General features: G+C 40.4%; 1 protein-coding gene across 1 annotated transcript in view; it reads left to right on the forward strand.

Moving 5' to 3' along the window:
* RELN (reelin) overlaps positions 1–17959 on the forward strand; it is a 511483-nt gene that overhangs the window by 388486 nt on the left and 105038 nt on the right. The window contains exons 29-31 of the mRNA XM_056118569.1: positions 9319–9476; positions 11549–11756; positions 14383–14459. Coding sequence (XP_055974544.1) covers positions 9319–9476; positions 11549–11756; positions 14383–14459 — 443 coding nt within the window. The remainder of the gene's footprint in view (positions 1–9318; positions 9477–11548; positions 11757–14382; positions 14460–17959) is intronic.

The following is a 17959-nucleotide window of genomic DNA, read 5'->3' on the forward strand; positions in this document are numbered from 1 at the left end:
AAAATCTTTGAACTCCTGAAATCTCAAACTCACTGATGAACCAGGAATAGCACAGCACATTTGGGATGTAAAGTAAAAGACAACCAATCTCGATTAAGAAAATATAAACACCCAAGGCTTAACTGGTAACAACATGTTAGTAATATCTTCTATGAGGGCTTAATGACCCCCTGGTGAGATACACCCATATTGCTTATAACCATATTCTTTCTTCTAAAGAAATATTTTTTATTGATTTTAGCGAATTGTAACAAGCAATATAAAATAAATTATTCAGGGACTGCTATAGGGAAAATTGGAAATAATGGTGGTGGGAAGGTATACTGGTGATGGGATTAGTGTTGGAATATTGAATGTAATAAATTATGAACGACTTTTTAAAAATAAATAAATAAATAATGTAGCACTGTAGCACTGTCCTCCCATTGTTCATCGATTTTCTCTAGCGGACCCAGTAATGTCTCCATTGTGAGACTTGTTGTTACTGTGTTTGGTATATCGAATACATCATGGGTAGCTTGCCAGGCTTTGCCATGTGGGCGAGATACTCAGTAGCTTGCCGGGCGATTTTGTCTAAATTTAGTAAGCTCTTTGGACACTGTAAAGAAGTGGGTATGGGAGGGCAAAGCACAGGAAGGATTCTCTAAAAAAGAGGGGTGGGTGCAGTAACAAAATTTTTCTGGCTTGAGGGAATCCTGGGTTATGTGGAGGGATGATGCAGTCATTATGAAAATGAGGGAGCTGCTAATCAGACTAAAGAGATACCCATCCACCAGTATATAAATCTCCAGTATATAAATCTCGGGCTGGAGCGATAGCACAGCGGTAGGGCGTGTGCCTTACAAGCAGCCAACATGGCCGACCCGAGTTCGATTCCTCCGCCCCTCTCGGACAGCCCAGCAAGCTACCGGGAGTATCTCGCCCGCACGGCAGAGTCTGGCAAGCTACCCGTGATGTATTCAATATGCCAAACATAGTAACAACAAGTCTCATGATGGAGACGTTACTGGGCCCGCTCGAGCAAATCGATGAACAACGGGAGGACTGTGACCGTATATATAAATCTCATATGACTACAGTATTATGATAGCACTCTGCTCTGGTTCATGGGAGTTCTGGAAATATTTTGTGGGAATAAAAATTTTTTTTCATTTATTTATTTTTTATCATTTATTTATTTATTTTTCATTCCCACAAATAAATAACAAAAAATAAAGCATGACCCTGCTGGTTCGTGCTCACCTCCAGAACAGCTGCTCTCAGTCTGAGCCAGCTGCAGCTGCATCTTTTATTGGGTTTAATAATTCCCAAGATCTTAGGCCTCCTGAGTTCCAGTATGAAACTGAATTCCATAAGGAACCACTCTGCTTCAGTATAAACCTGTCAGGCTCCGTGTCAGCTCCTGCAGCAGCCCTTGGGCCCCGGCCCAGACAGCAGACCTACTGGGTGAGTCTCACTTTGGTAATAACTGGTCCCAGCTTCAACTCCAGTTCCTGCCGCTGCTGGGACTGGCATTGTAGATAGTCCTCTAACTATCCAGGTAGGAAATTTTGTTGGTCGAGGATCTACAAATTTCTTGATTAAACTACTAAAAACCTCACTACATAGTTTTTAAAGACCAACAAAGTCTAATTTACAGTTAATATTGTTACAACTAATATTGTATAAAACTGCTGTTCTGTAAGTCCTTTGCATTCAGCCCCTAGGTTGGCATTACCTGTCTGATACCAACTGGTTGTTCCTTCGTTCTTTCAGTTACCACTTCGCCCATCCTCAAAGGGAAGCACTTCTTAGCTCTGAAGTTTTCCGCAGGTCTTCACTGTACCTAACTGAGTTTCCCTAAGGTGATGGCTGTATCCCCCTTGAATTTTCTCAATGGGACCCTTTGCCAGGATGCTGTGCTGCATTCAGATTTTATGCACTTCTGCTCTTGGTGTGAAGACACACTCACAGAACTCTTCCTTTTTAGCTGTCTTGGCCTCATCTCTTCATCTCGGTATTTGTATCTCGTGTATCTCCATAACCTAAAGGAATTTATAAGCTCTAGGTTTATATATGTGAGCAATGACAAGTAATTCCTCTTGAGGAAAATGACATGCACGCTTGTGAAACAAATTCACTCACTTATTCATTTATTTATTTGACAAATATTTATTCAGCAGCTGCATGTGCCAAATTCTATCCTTGGCACTCAGAATATAGGAATGGGAAAAAAATTATTAAAGGCTGAGAAAATTATCATGTTCCTTGTATAGAATATATGAGAAATTTTGCAGTATGTTTGGCAGATTGCTATTAAGATATTAAGTAATATATATTAAAAATAAAAATTAATTGTCATAGAATTAGATAAATTGGGGCTGGAGTGATAGTACAGCGGGTAGGGCATTTGCCTTGCATACAGCCAACCTGGGTTGCTGAGTATGACCCAAAAAAAAGCAAAAAAAAAAATTAAATAGGGCCAAAGCGAAAGTACAGCAGGTAAGGCACTTGTTTTACATGTGGCCTACCCAGGTTTGCTCCCCAGTTGCATGTATAGACCCCTGAGCCCTTCCAGGAGTAATCCCTGAGCAAAGAGCTAGGAGTAAGTCCTGAGTACTGCAGGTGTGGCATAAAACCCATAAAAATGGATAAATGGATCAGAATTTGAAGAGAATTTGTTTGATCAATAGGTGATAAATTAACCTTCCATCTGGCAGAAGCTTGGATAAAGGGGGGAAACCATAGGATTCTTCATTATTGAGTAAAAAGAAAAATATAATATGCTCTTATGATTAAAATATACATCCTTTCCTATGCTTAGTATTCTAGAATAAAATTATAATGTATATCTTTATGGCAGCTGTAGTAAGTAGCACAGAAATCAATAATTTTGCAGGGAATGGAGCACTACTGGTTATACTCAAAGGACCATGCAATATCACACCCAGGGCCTCACACATGCAAAGTTTGTGCTCTACCATCTGAGCTATATCCTTAACTGCAGAAATCAGTATGTTTTTAACTGTACCATCTACAAAGGTAAAGAAACATTCAAGTGATCTGTTCTTATTTAATCCTACAATAGAGCATTGCATTATGATTCACTCAAGTCATTTCTGTGTGAAACTGAGAAATTAACATGAGTATTTACATTGATTTCTGATATTACAACTTAATATGTGCTTGAAATGCTCCTTAGCACCATTTTGCAATATATGAAGTTTGCTTTCTTCCCAGAATACAGTAGAACTATACTTTTCTCACATCTTTCAAAGCTTGTTGTGGTCTATCAAAATGTGAGTAGGAAGAAAATGTAACTTTTTAGAGCATAGGTGCATTTTCCCATGTTTCTGGTTTTATGAGAACTTATTTTGAGGTGAATCTTACATCAATGTGGTGCCTTAATGTCTACAATAAGCAAATTATGCTGAATGTATAGAATAACTAAGAAATAAACTTTTATTGGAATTTTATTGATAATGGTTGTTAGCATGGTATATGTTTTCTCACACGGTCCTCCCATTATTCATCGATTCGCTCAAGCGGGCCCAGTAACATCTCCATCATGAGACTTGTTGTTACTGTGTTTGGCATATCGAATACGTCACGGGTAGCTTGCCAGGCTTTGCCGTGCAGGCGAGATACTCTCGGTAGCTTGCCGGGCTCTCTGAGAGGGGCAGAGGAATCTCGGGTTGGCCATATTGGCCGCTTGCAAGGCAAACACCTTACCCGCTGTGCTATTGCTCCAGCCCATTCTAACTTTATATAAAAAGCCTAGCAATCTGTAAGAGTGGCTTATCCATAAAGTTCCCAGACACCATTCTGCAACTCTTTTCACCATAGATCACCAAAATAGAGAACTTGGCTGTGTTCTCTGATTGCCTCCTTATATAGATGTGAATCTCTCAAAAAATACCTAAAAGAGTTTTGTAGACAAACTATCCAGATAGGAAATTTGCTTGGTCAAGGATATAGAGATTTCTTTGCTAAGCTACTAAATCTTGCTACATATTTTTTCACAACCAAGAAAATGTCAGTGTATTAGTGAATCTAAGTGAACTTATAGCCATGTGAGTTTTGTAGTTTATAAAAGAGAGGCTTAAATTATTAAATGTGTGGGTGTCAAGTGTTTATGGAGTTAACCTTCTTTTTTTTAAATGTAGGCGTATTGCTCTTTATTCAGCCATTGATTAGGCTGATTGAATTGGGCATGAGCTCAGTCATACAATGATGAAATACCTGTCCCTTCACCAGTGCCCATTTTCCACCACCAAAAACCCCAGTATACCCTCCAACCCAGACCCTCCCTCTACCTGTGGGGCAGATGATTTCAACATTTACTCTCTCTCTACTTTGATTACATTCAATATTTTGACACCAGACCCACCATTATTATTTGGGATTTTACCCCAACACACAGATCTGCCGAAAAGGCAATGGTAGACAATTTGTTTTCTATTGCTGATTATGAATAACATATGATGTTGTGTGGCCACAGTAGTGGCCGCCTGATTTTGGAATTCAGAAATTTTAACATTAAATTTGGAGGGATTTCTGCCGAAGCCTGATGGGTTCTAAGATTTGTTCCTGAGTCTCTTGGATCATGGCCATTAAGCAGCTTGATCAGGAGCCAGAGAGGCAGTTGGTGGCAGTGACTCGGGTTCTCGTTGGGGCAGGGAGGAAAGGGTCAGTTGCACCCCCATCCTGTGAGGCCCTGTGTGTCTCGTCGCCGTGGGCCCAAACCTGACTGTCCAAAGGCCTCTGGAAAGTGTCAGTCACCAAACCACCAAGGGGGAGCAGGTGGAGAAACAGCACCCTTTCCCCCCTGGGCTACCCCAGTACCAGTAAACTGCTGTGGGGTCCAGAAGCATTTCTGCCAAAAGCCACTGGGTTCTGAGATTTGTTTCTAAGTTTCTGGGATCATGACCATTAAGCAACTTGATCCGGAGGCAGAGGGGCCGTTCATGGATGGTGACTCTGGGTATCATTGGGGCAGGGAAGAAACAGCCAGCTTCACCCCATCCCGTGAGGCCCCACGTGTCTCATCACTGCAGGCCCAAACCTGACTGTCCTCTGGAGGATGGCAGCCAACGAGCCGCCAGGGGGAACAGGCCAAGGCACAAAACCTATTCCCACCTGTGGTGGCCTGGTGCCAGTAACCTACTGCAGGGACCGGATGCTCTTTTGCCAAAAGCCGCTGGGTTCTGAGATTTGTTTCTGAGTCTCTGGGATCATGGCCATTAAACAGCTTGATCAGGAACTAGAGAGGCCTTGCCTCCAATTATATAGCTGAGCCAGAGGTGATTTGTGGGTGTGTCTCCCACATACCTAACTTTTGACCATTTACTTTCTTGGTAAACTTATCCCCAAGTTGTTGGGGTCTGGCCAGAGAGGGCGTTCGTGGATGGCGACTCGGGGTCTCATTGGGGTGCAGGGGAAATGGCCATTGTCATTGCAGGCCCAAACCTGACTGCCCACTGGCCTCTGGAGATGGCAGCCACCAAGCCGCCAATAGGGAGCTGGTGGAGGGACAGCACCCTTTCCCCTCTGGGGTGGCCCGGTGCTGGTAGCCTGTTGCGGGGACTGAACACATTTCTGCCAAAAGCCACTGGGTTCTGAGATTTGTTTCTGAGTCTTTGGTATCATGGCTGTTAAGCAGTTTGATCAGGAACTAGAGAGGCCTTGCCTCCAATTATATAGCTGAGCCGGAGGTGATTTGTGGGTGTGTCTCCCACATACCTAACTTTCGGCCACTTACTTTCTTGGTAAACTTAGCCCCAAGTTGTTGGGGTCTGGCCAAAGGCACAGCAGCAATTTTGGGGTATCTGGAATTCTGAAGGCACCATCAGGCTGCTGATGCACTCACCTCATAAGTACAGATCGACCTGCTGGTGGCACAATCCCCCCGGGAGTTACCTTCTTGAATGAAATTTAAGAATTTGTCTTTTAAAAAGAATTTATTTTAATGTTACTTTCATTAGGATGTAGGACTAATTACAACATTAGAAAAAGCAAATTCAATTGTCCAGCATGACTCAATGAGATAGAAGTCCATTTTTTGCCCTCATGTATTAGTGCAAAAGTCAGCAGTTCAAAGTTCACTGGGTGAATGTCATCCTGAACTCAAATCTGCTTCCAAGACTTGTTATTTCTTGTCCAGTAAAAGGAAAAAAGTCATAGAGACATAGATGCATTGATTTCCTTTTTTTGAAGTAACACGGTTGCAGTGGTGTTACTGTTTATGTTTTCTGGTACACAGAGTTCCTGCACCACCACCACCACCAGCACCACCAAAGTGTCAAAGATCCTCCACTGCTATCCTTACAGCACTCTATTCTTGGATGTGGTTCCTCTTAATATATAGAAAGGAAGAGAAATGGGAAGCAGAACATTTAGTCCATAGATATTCTGAAAACAATAGAGGTTCTTGTTACTAGAATTGTTACTAGATGCTTGTTACTACTTGTTTGTTACTGGTCCTCCAAGACCAGTATCTGAGATAAACAATTTTTCTTGCCACTGGAAAATACAGCAGAAGCAGCAGTGAACCTTAAGTATGTATAAAGGTGTTTCCTGACATCCTATAATATTGTAAACCAATGATAAATTAGGTTCTTAAGTTACCTGAATTATAAGAGTTCTGTTTTCTAGGAGTGATTCCCTACTCTGTTCTAACTTTCATCCATGTTTGCAACCGATGAAAGGTGTTTGAAAGGTGTTCTCCTGTTTTCTGAAAACCGGGCAGGAAATAGTGCAGGCCAAGTTATCCTCACCTATTTCACTGTCTTCCTCTCCACGTGCTTTTCTGAAACTGTGGCCCCACCTTGGTTCACCCAAATAGCATCCAATACCATCTCCATGAAGTGGAGGAGCATAAAGCAGTGCATATTTGCTGCAGTGACTAGAATTTCAAAATACTGGAAGACATCACAATGAAAGTAGTTGGTCAGATCAGGAGCCAAGGAACACAAATCTGGTTTGATGATCCAAAGCCAGATAATATAGAATTGAATCTGAAACCAGGTTTGCTTGATATTGGGTCAAAGAATCCAATTGTTAATACTACATGTGAGATAAAAGTGAAAGATTGTTCTTAACATCACAGAGTGAGCCATTATTTTGAAACATTCCAATGTATTGTTATTTTCTTAGAGCTCAATTCTTGAATGAAGAAATACTCTCCATTAGACTCCAGCTTCCTGGTTGATTTGAATAGCATCCAGTGTGTGCCCAAAGGCAATTGGGACAAAGAACTCTCTGCTAAAGAATAGTAAATATGTTTCTCCTCTAACCCAAGTCAATGAGCTGTTGTTATTCCTCCTGCAATATGTTAAATTCAGCTATCTCCAAATGCAATGTTAGGAAGTTGAGAACACTAAGTGTGAAAATTGCTAAAATTTGGATGTGTTTTGCCACAAGGCAGCATCTTTCTAAAGTTACCAGAACAGTATTCTTTCACAAGTAATTCTGAGCTGATTTCCTCAAAGGGGCAATTTGTGCTTATATTAATTTTTGTTCTTGCCTGTGAAGGAGAGTTTCATTGCAGTAAATATTTGCTGTATCCTGGTGACTCCTCCCAGTTGATTGTATCAACCTTAATCATAAAGCCTGATGTGGATTTCCTAGAAAGAATGCAAAAACTTGCTGTCTCCAGGGTGGCTGGAACACAGTTGCTCGGTATTGTGCAGAAATATTCCATCACCACCCCGCGCTTCACTGCACAGGCAGATGCAACACTTCTCTGAGATGTGATCATTTTCAGGGTTGTCCAGGTTCTGTGGATCTAGGGAGTCACTCCCAGCAGTACTGAGCCTGGATGCGCAGACTAGATGGTTCAGTGCTGGGCTCTATGCTGATATGATACTGCTTAGTTCCAGTGGTACTGGGGCTACTAGGACCACCCTAGAAGTACTCAAGGGACCCTAGGATCACATCCTGAGCTTGTGGGCAGGGGAAAAACCATACGGTGTCAGGGACCAAATTCAAGGCTTTCACACATAAAGCACTTCTGACCTGTGTTCTATTTCCCAAACACTGAGCCAATCTATTTAATTCAAAAAGAATTTTAAAATGTTTTCACCTTCTTCTTACCATATTGAAGAATATGTGTCAGAACTTCATTAATTGGTGATTAATATCTGAACACTTTTATAACTAATAAAAAATATTGTTGGTTATGTTTTTCAAATTTCCAAGAGTATATAACTTAAAGTAATAAAAAAAGGGAGCAAAAAAAGCCAATATTGTGATTTAGTATTGCCTAATTCCAAAGCTATTTGAGGAACCAGAAAGAAATGCATTCTGATACTGCCGTGTTATTTTTAGAGTAGTAGAGGGGACAAGGAACCATCTTTTTCTCCAGTTATCTTTGGCAACCTTCTCTAATTTTAAGATTCTTTACTCTGACTGCTAAGACTCTGGATTCCTTCAAAAATCTATAAATATTGACAACAGCATTAACTAGAATCTAAATAGTGTTATCCACCTTCCGTTTTGTTTTGTTTTTATGTCAGTTGAACTAATAAGAAATTGCATTTCCAGATAGGAAATTAAGGTCTTGTTTTCAGATATTTGCAAGGAATAGAGATGTATTTGAATGGTGGGAGAAATGGGAAAACATCTGAAACAAGTGTTAAATCCAGGGCCTTGAAGCTGGGAAGAGGACTGGAAAGCATCGCAGGCCACTGGGCCTCCAGGGTTTTGGCACCACAGGGACAAAGTTTTTATTGCCCCTTGGCAGTGAACAGTGTTTATTGGCAGCCTAGCTGGTTGCTCGGAGTGCATAGACTGCACATCTTAGAGGTTCAGAAAGAGATGAAGAGGAAAAATGTGGAAGGCAGCAAGTACAAGTAGAGTTGTGAACACAAACTTAACTCTCCCTACAGAACCATGCCCGTGGCAAATAGCCAGAATCCCCTGGTATGTCCTAACAAATAATATTCTGTTTGATATCTTTAAGAATTTCCAAATAATGTTTTCTGAAAATACCAGCAAAAGAAACACAATGGAACGGTGAAATATTCATTGAGTTAAAGGAGTATCTTTCTGTGTTTCATTTATTACTAAGAGAGTGTGCCATGGGAAAACATGTCAATGAAAACCCATAATGTGTATCTGACCATGAAAAGTTGTCTATACCCAGTCTCCCCCACTGATGAAATATGCTAAATACATCATCAGATTTGAGAAAAAGTGAAAAAAAATCTATGAAGGTGAAGTATTCAGATGAGCAGACCTCACTCTCAACTAAAGCTCTTGCTATTCTAAGCCATTTCCATATTCTTGCTTGGGCTTGATCTGTTGATACCAGAGACATGTGTTTTTTACTCCCTACAGCAAAACCAGATTCCGATGGATCCAGGAGAGCAGCTCACAGAAAAACGTGCCTCCCTTTGGTTTGGATGGAGTGTACATATCAGAGCCTTGTCCCAGTTACTGTGGTGGCCACGGGGACTGTGTGTCTGGTGTGTGTTTCTGTGACTTGGGGTACACAGGTGAGTCATACACATGTATGTGGTGATTGGCTGGTACAAAATTCATCTCTAATTCATCTCTAATTCATTGCTTTATTTCTGCTACTACTTCACCTGAGGAAATAATTCTGAATTTGCTGTTCTTTAAATCCTGTTGGAATTTACAGCCCAGGTAAATGAGATGCAGAGATTTTTTGTAGTTCTGAGCTACAGCCTATAGCCTCATTTCTTAAAAACGATTTACTTACAAATAGCAATAAAATTAAAAGTGCTTGAGGTCCAAATTGTCACTATTTGCTTATAGTGACAATTAAGTGCTTTATATTTTAATCTCATTAAATTCCAACAGTATCCTGCTTCTATAAGATGCTTCCCTTGATTTTGTTGTTTTTTGTTTTATTACTTTTGTTTTGGGGTCACACCCACCAGTGCTCAGAGCTACTCCTGGCTCTGTGCTCTGGGATTATTCCTGCCAGATCAGGGGACCATACGGGGTGCCAGATACTGAACCTGGATCAGCCCTGTGCAGGGCAAGCAGCTTCTCCATTGTACTATCTTTCCGGCCCCACTTCTTGTCCCTCTTTACATTTAAGAAGATTGAGAGACAGAGCTATTTAGAAATTCTCTTTATGACACACAGTCAAGAGTTCTGGAGTTGCACTGCAAACCCTGACGGACTTTCTTTAAAACCTAGACCCAAGCCTTGATCATTTGACTGAAGAGTCTTTCTATGTTTCTTATATTGATTTTATAAGAAATAAAATATTATATATTGAAAGTAAAATTTTACTTATGAAATGGTAGCTCCCTGCCAAAAGAGAGCTTTGTAAGAGAAGTAATTTTTCAAACTACAGTTACCCTAGGATGTTGGTACAAGCAAAAATAAAAATGGAGCTGAGATAAAAGAGTAAAATTTGAGAAAATATTATAAGCTCCAAAGTATGTTTCAGAATTTTTCCTGGAGACAACTTCAAAAGGATTCTTCCCCGCTTTCCAGCGGCCTGCCCTTCATTTGGCATGTGACCAGAGACAAACATATGTTGTTGCAGGCACTCTGTGGAAAGTGCTGTCACTAGTGGTTTCTAGAATCTGAGATTAGCTCTCACTTTTTATCTTCTAATATGAGGGTAGCAAATTAGCAAATGTTATTGTAGACAAAATTTATTTCTCAGTTTGCACAAGTCTGTTGAGTAACAAGAAACATGGATATGTGTGGTTGCCAGTGTCTTTTTACTAAAAATTAGAAAATTATGGAAGCAGAGTAATATTTTCTTGATGATGGAGAAGCCGGCTATATTCAAGGCACACACATGCGAAGTACAAATTTTCATGGGATTTCTTTCCTCCAACACTTAGAAAAATAATTCCTTTTCCCATGCACAAAATCTACCTTCTAATGTTTAGTGATTTCAGCAGAGTCACTCCCATGGGGTTTTTTTTGAAAATTTCTCCTTCTCTTCAAAATGTAAACATTTGATTACATTTGATATTCAAACACCAATCCCGGTACTATTACACCTTCTCACCACCATATTTCCATCCCGAACCCAAACCCTGCTCCCCAAGAAGAACCAACATAATTTATTTTGTCTTGATTGTTATGAATTGTCTGCTAAAAATGAGACAAAAAAAAGGTTTCTTAGAGGAAAGTATGTGAAAATTGTTGTATTCACCCAGGAGCCATTAGGTCCTTCTATAAGAGATTAGTAACGTCTTGTTAAAGGTTGAGCCTTGCATGCTTATATTTGTATATATCTGTATGAATATATTTTCCCTTAGGATTGGTTGCCTTCCCAATCAAATATGCTGTGCTACTCTTGGTATATTGGTGATGTAAAGTATGAGATGTCCAGGAATAGATTAACTCAGGGGTATGGCCCGTCTGAGCATGTGGAGAGCGGCTGTGAGGCGGTTGAGTTTTGGGGGATTTCATCCGCCAGGACTGGTTCTTTTGGGGCAGGGAGAGGGACCCTCACCTGACCCCCTCTGGGTTGCCCCAAATAAAACAGTCTGACATGGGGTCTGGCAGCATGGCCATGGCATCTCGTTCTGTGCTCTCTTCCAGCTCTCCCATATCTTTCTTTTCTTGGCAGCTGCACAAGGAACCTGTGTATCTAATGTCCCGAATCATAATGAGATGTTTGATAGGTTTGAGGGGAAACTGAGCCCGCTATGGTACAAAATAACTGGAGGCCAGGTTGGAACTGGCTGTGGGACACTTAATGATGGCAGATCTCTCTACTTCAGTGGGCCTGGGAAAAGGGAAGCCAGGACTGTCCCTCTGGACACCAGGAATATCAGGTAGGTATTTCATTGATATGCCTCTCCATGAACCTGGTAGTTTCTCCTCCAATATGTGGACCAGCCTAAAACACTCTGTTCTAATATTAAGGGTTTACATAATAATGTTCATAATTCTCTGAACAGATTCTGATAATGCAAAAATGAGCCATAATTTATAAAAAAAAAATTTAAAAAATAAATGCCAAAATTTTCTCCAAAAAATGAGACATAATTTAGCACTATAATTTTTTAATGTATTAAAATTTGTAGGACTGGAAAGACAGCTGAAATACTAAGTGCATGACTAATTTGTGCAAGTTTTATCTCTGACATTGCTTGACACCTCATGCACTGTCAGGTTTAGCCCTGGTGGCCCCTGAGACTGCTGGGTGTGGTCCTGGTGGCCCCACAACCCCCTTTGTACCTGTCAAGTGTGCTTCAAGGACAGAGCCTTGTTGGGAGTGAGCTGCAACTCACTTAACACCTCTAGGTACCAATACTTTTTAAAATAATATATATATGGAACTGGAGCGATAGCACCGCGGGTAGAGCATTTGCCTTGCACGCGGCCGACCTGGGTTCAATCCCCGGCATCCCATTTGGTCCCCCAAGCACTGCCAAGAGTAATTTCTGAGTGCAGAGCCAGGAATAACCCCTGAGCATCGCTGAGTGTGACCCAAAAGCAAAATAATAATAATAATAATAATAATAATAATAATAATATATGGATACAAATCTCCTGTCAATGATAGGATTTGCAAATGCTTTTTTCTCATTCTGTGGGTTGACATTTTGCTTTCTTAATAGTAGACTCTCCAGAGAAATTGAAAAAATATTGAATTTTGTTAAAGTCCAAATTGTCTAAAATTTTCTCTTGTTGCTGGTTCTGCAAAGTTTAAATCATACTGAATCACTATATAGTCTTCACCAAGACCTGTCATTCTGATATATGTCAATTTTGTGGCCAATGAAAATGAACCCTAGGATACTGCTAGCAGAACTGAGGAAGCCAGAGAAATCCCGGTCCTCCACGAGGAGACCTAGCGGTCATGGTGAAGACATGCTGGCACTCGGCTGGTGGGTGTGGCTCAGTAGAATCGTAAACCTAGAACATGAATTAATTGAAACGTTATTATTGTAAGTCTTGCAACATCAATTAAAAATATTGTTTCAAAACCAATTTTCATTTTAAAAACAAAACAACAGGCCAGTGTGATAGTATAGCAGGTAGGGTGTTTGCTTTACACGTAGACAACCTGGGTTCTATCTCCAAGCACTGCGAGGAGTAATTCCTGAGTGAGAGTCTGAAGTAACCCCTGAGCATCACTGGGTATGGCCCAAGAAAACAATAAATAAGCAACAAAACCAGTCTTCAGACCTTTCACACACAGACCAGTGTTCTCTCTTCTCTGTCTCTCTGTGGGACATAGATCCCTTCATGCCTAGACAATAAAAGCACTAGTTCATAAATACTGACAAAGAAATAAAATATTGTGGCAACTTGATTTCTAAAGTTCTGTGTTACTGTGAAAACTATCTGGCACTATTTTGAATATATTTCAAGTTGAATGAAGGTTTTCACAGCTTTAAATTGTGTCCCAAAATGATAAATTCCTTTTTAAGCATATCTGTATTTACTCATTGTAACCACTCCAGAAATCTAAAATACCTTCACTGACACCTACTGGTAATAGGAGTAATTGCTTGGTTTTAAGATTAATTGAAATAACATAAAACTGGGTGGGGGAAGGGGGTCCAACTAATTTTGGAGTTTCATGTCACATTTGTTCTGCCTTTCGACTATTTCTCTATTTGTGTATGTCTTACTGAGGCTTTTCTGTCACAGACACGCTATTTTGGCTCAGGATAAAATGAGGTGTAATTAACATCACACCAAGTGAGTGTCAGATGTAAAAATAAAATCATCTGACTCTCAGTAAGTTAATACGTAAGTTACTGTTCATCCCATAACAAGTACAGTATTCAACTTCTTGACTATATTTTTGTTTCATGCATTTCCAGGGAGGGGATTACCTGGACTGAAGAATTTGCCTCTTTATTCTTGTCATTAAATTGCATCAGCAGTGGAGGCCAGCCGCAAATGCTAGGGGAAAAGGCAGCTCAGATAGAGACGAGAGCACCAAATAAAGGGTGTTGAGAGAATCCTCCCAGGATGGGAGATGCATGCTGAAAGTAGACTATAGACTGAACATGATTTCCACTCAATGCCTCTTTTGCAAACCACAGCACCCAAAAGGAGAGAGAGAACAAAAGGGAATACCCTGCCACAGAGGCAGGGTGGGATGGGCGGGGGGGATGGGGGGAAGGATACTGGGATCAGTGGTGGTGGAAAATGGGCACTGGTGGAGGGATGGGTACTCGAACATTGTATAATTGAAACCCAAGTACAAAAAATTGTAAGTCTACAACTGTAACTCATGGTGTTTCACTAATAAAAATTTTTTAAAATGCATCAGCAGAACAAAATGAATGCTATGGTTATCTCTCCTAAACATTAACAAAATTAACTTAGTCCATAATTTCTATAGTTTTTGCTTACCATGTATCAAGAGACAGAAAACGAAATCTCTTCTGAATTTACCTGTGTAGCTAAGTGTTACTCTTTTTTCTTTTTTTCTCCCAGACTTGTTCAGTTTTATATACAGATTGGAAGCAAAACTTCAGGAATTACCTGCATCAAACCAAGAGCTAGAAATGAAGGTAAAATGATATAGTTACATAGCAATTACAAGTTACTACTGGCAGATTTGTCTGTTTTCCTCCCAAAGTTCAAGCATGATTTTGCAAACTGCATCATTACCCAGAATCATCCCTTCTTTTCTCCATTAGTGAACAAGTGGCTGCAAAAAGTCATGTTCTCTAAGATTCCTCTTCAAACCCATAAGCCTGACAAACATCCTGCCTCCTCTGGGTCAAAGCAGGTTGGTTTTTAGGGACCTTGTTTGACTGTGACTTTCCATAAGGAGAAAATGAAATGACAAACAGAACTCAGTGAGGTAGTGGTGAGGTGAGAATAGGGACTAGTTGGACGAGGCATTTCTGAATGGGGAACAGACTCTTCTTCCTGTGAGTATTACTATAATATTTACTGCAGAAGTACTTCTTAGTAATACGAAGCATTAACTCTATTGCAAGTCACTGCTCCCAGTGTTCCAGCTGTGTTCATTCATTTTAATATCCATAATACCCCTTTACCACAGGTATTCTTATGTGTCCTATTACAGATGGAGAAGCCATGTCGCAGGGAGATTAAGTATATACCCAAGTTCAAGAAGTTAGCAAGTGGATAAACAGGGACTTAACTGCTCTTGATGTCTTAAAAGCCCCTATTTTTGCCACCCTACAATTGTGCCTCTCTCCTGCCCAGAACTCTACAGTCTAGCACCCATACTGTGATCTGTGTAAATGCACAGTTGTAAGAAATACACAAACATTTCAGCCATCATAGTGACTCTCTAAAGCTCTTTAGAATAGGATCAGATATTCCTGAAGGCTCCCTGAGTGTGAGTTGGCTCCAAGCACAAAATCCATGAACTTCTCTGATGAGTCTTAGTCCAAACTTTGATTTCATGGTATTATGTAAAGAGTTTTATAGTTTTACGTATGTTTTAAGTATGTTCTGATCTCTGACACAACTGGAAAAATCAGTGGTTTAAAGGGAACCTGTTTGTCACAAGAGTTCCTGTAATACTGTTCATCAATTCTGAATGTTCTTGGCCGTTTCATCACTAATTGGAAGCTTTCATGATTTCTTAAGTTTTTTAAGTCCTTTCAAGTCTAGTAATGCAGATCATCTGTTTACCAAAGCAGCATACCAGAAACGTTTTTGACAATTTTATGTTCCCTAATCTTTTTGGTAAATATTTATTAAGAACCTGTACTATCCGGAGAGATAGTACATTAAGTAGGGGGCTTGCCTTGCACACAGTTGACCTGAGTTCGACCTTGGCATCCCATAGTGTTCCTGAGCACAAGCAGGAGTAATTTCTGAGCACAGAGTCAATCCCTGAGCATCACCTGGTGTGGCCCAGAAAGTAAATTAAAAAAGAATATGCTAAAAATATATATGCTTTGAGCCAGACATTGTTCTGGGAGTTGTGGATGCAACTGATACCATAAGACCAATGCATTGTTGGTTCATGATTTTAGTTTCCCCATTTTTTGAGAAGAAATTGTTATAATTTCTCTGGGCCCAGTAAATGTGGAGAGGAGGTTATGAGGGGAGACTGGTGCATCGACCATGATGAACTTAGATAAACTTCAATAACAAACCATCCTCAGTAAGTCAAACAAAATTATTTCTCCATCATACCATATATACACTTGGGTTCTCCAAAATTCTCAGTCCAGCAGCCAAGAGAATGAGCAGGTTCTGGGTAGATTCTGAATGTTGCCAATGATGTGACAAAAGTGAAGAGAATACTCTTAAATTGTAGGGTACAGACCTAAAAAGTAGTACAGCAGGTAAGGCACTTGTCATGCACACAACCAACCTGGATTCAATCCTCATCACCATATATGGTCCCCCAAACCCTGCTGGGAATGATATGTGAGCACAGAACCAGGAGTAAATCCTGAGCACAGTCGCCCTAAAACAGTTTTTAAAAAATGCTGAGTATCATGTGCCAAAAAAATAGTAGAGCATTGGTGATTATCGTAAACAAGACACCAGTCCTTTACAGAACTTGCATTTTAATGAGCAGGATCAGAAAACAAACAATAAAGAAAAATGAGCAAGAAAATGTTACATGGCAGGCTTTGACAGAAATAGGATGAATGGGAAGTAAACTTATACAGGGGAGAAGTGGATTTACATATAGTGGCCTGGAGGCAGCTCACTGAACAAATGATATGAAACTCAAACTGTGAAGAATCAGAAAGGGTTGGCAGGGGCTGGTACAGCAGGTAGGGATAGGGTGCTTGCCTTTCAAATCTGGGTTTGAGGGGGCTGGAGCGATACCATAGCCAATAGGGTGTTTGCTTGCACGCGGCCAACCCGGGTTCTATTCCCAGCATCCCATATGGTTCCCTGAGCACCACCAGGAGTAATTTCTGAGTGCAGAGCCAGGAGCAACCCCTGTGCATTGCCAGGTATGACCCAAAAAGAAAAAAAAACAAATCTGGGTTTGATCCCCAGCATCCCATATGGTCCCCCCATGCCCACCAGGGAGGGATTGGTAAATGTAGAGTCAGGAATAACCCCTGAGAACCACTGGGTGTGGCCAGCAAAACAAAAAAAGACAGACAGACAGAGAAAGAGAGAGAGAAAGAGAGAGAGAGAGAGAGAGAGAAAGAAAGAAAGAAAGAAAGAAAGAAAGAAAGAAAGAAAGAAAGAAAGAAAGAGTTGGTATATGGCAGCTCGTGAGGAGATCAGGGAAAGCTGTCCAAGCAGAAGAATGAACAGAGGTCATGAAGTGGACAAGAACTAATATATTAGGGAGTCAAGAAGACAAGTGTGACTCCTGACTCGTGACAATGATGCGTAGTCTGGGGCCTCGATGACCATTGCAAGGAGACCCTCTAAACCATGCAATGTGGAAGCCATGGAAGCTTCAGGCCGGGCACCACTGTAACCTGATTTAGCCTTTACAAGTTCATCCTGCAGAAATTATCTGAATTACAAAAATGGTGGATATGTATCCAGCAGCCCTTCTCTGCCCATGCAGAGACAGGAGGGGTACAGGAAAGAGCATGGTCCTGTCCTCTCAATGTTGTTTTCTGATTGGCAAACTAGAGCATTCTAATACTTTATTTAACTATTGTAATAAAAAAATGTCATTTTAAAAGAGATAGTTTGGGATTGCTGTAGTATGGAACTTGTGCACATGACTTTTCTGAAAATTCAAATTCCATACTCCTATTTGTATCTGAGCAAAAAAATTAAAAGTCAGTCAAATATAATAGGAAGCATTCACTTGTCATAGATATAAAGGTTAGATCCTATACTTAGTCTTGAATTACAAGTGCTGTTGTCTGTACTGCAGGGACAGTATACCTTAGAATCCTGTTAGGAACCAGCAATTTTTTTTTCTCAGCTATTCTCAAGCCATTTTCTTGAACTCACTACTGACTATGTAATTCACATCCCACAGGCATTTCTCATCCTTTTATTGAAAACTGGCTCTTAAAATGTAAATCTGCCTAAATCCTTGAACAAATTTCTTCTAGTGATGACAGTAAAGATTTTTTACTTACCCAAG

Source organism: Sorex fumeus, unplaced genomic scaffold (assembly GCF_029834395.1).
Source record: "Sorex fumeus unplaced genomic scaffold, SorFum_2.1 ptg000037l, whole genome shotgun sequence".
In the NCBI taxonomy this organism is placed as follows: domain Eukaryota; kingdom Metazoa; phylum Chordata; class Mammalia; order Eulipotyphla; family Soricidae; genus Sorex; species Sorex fumeus.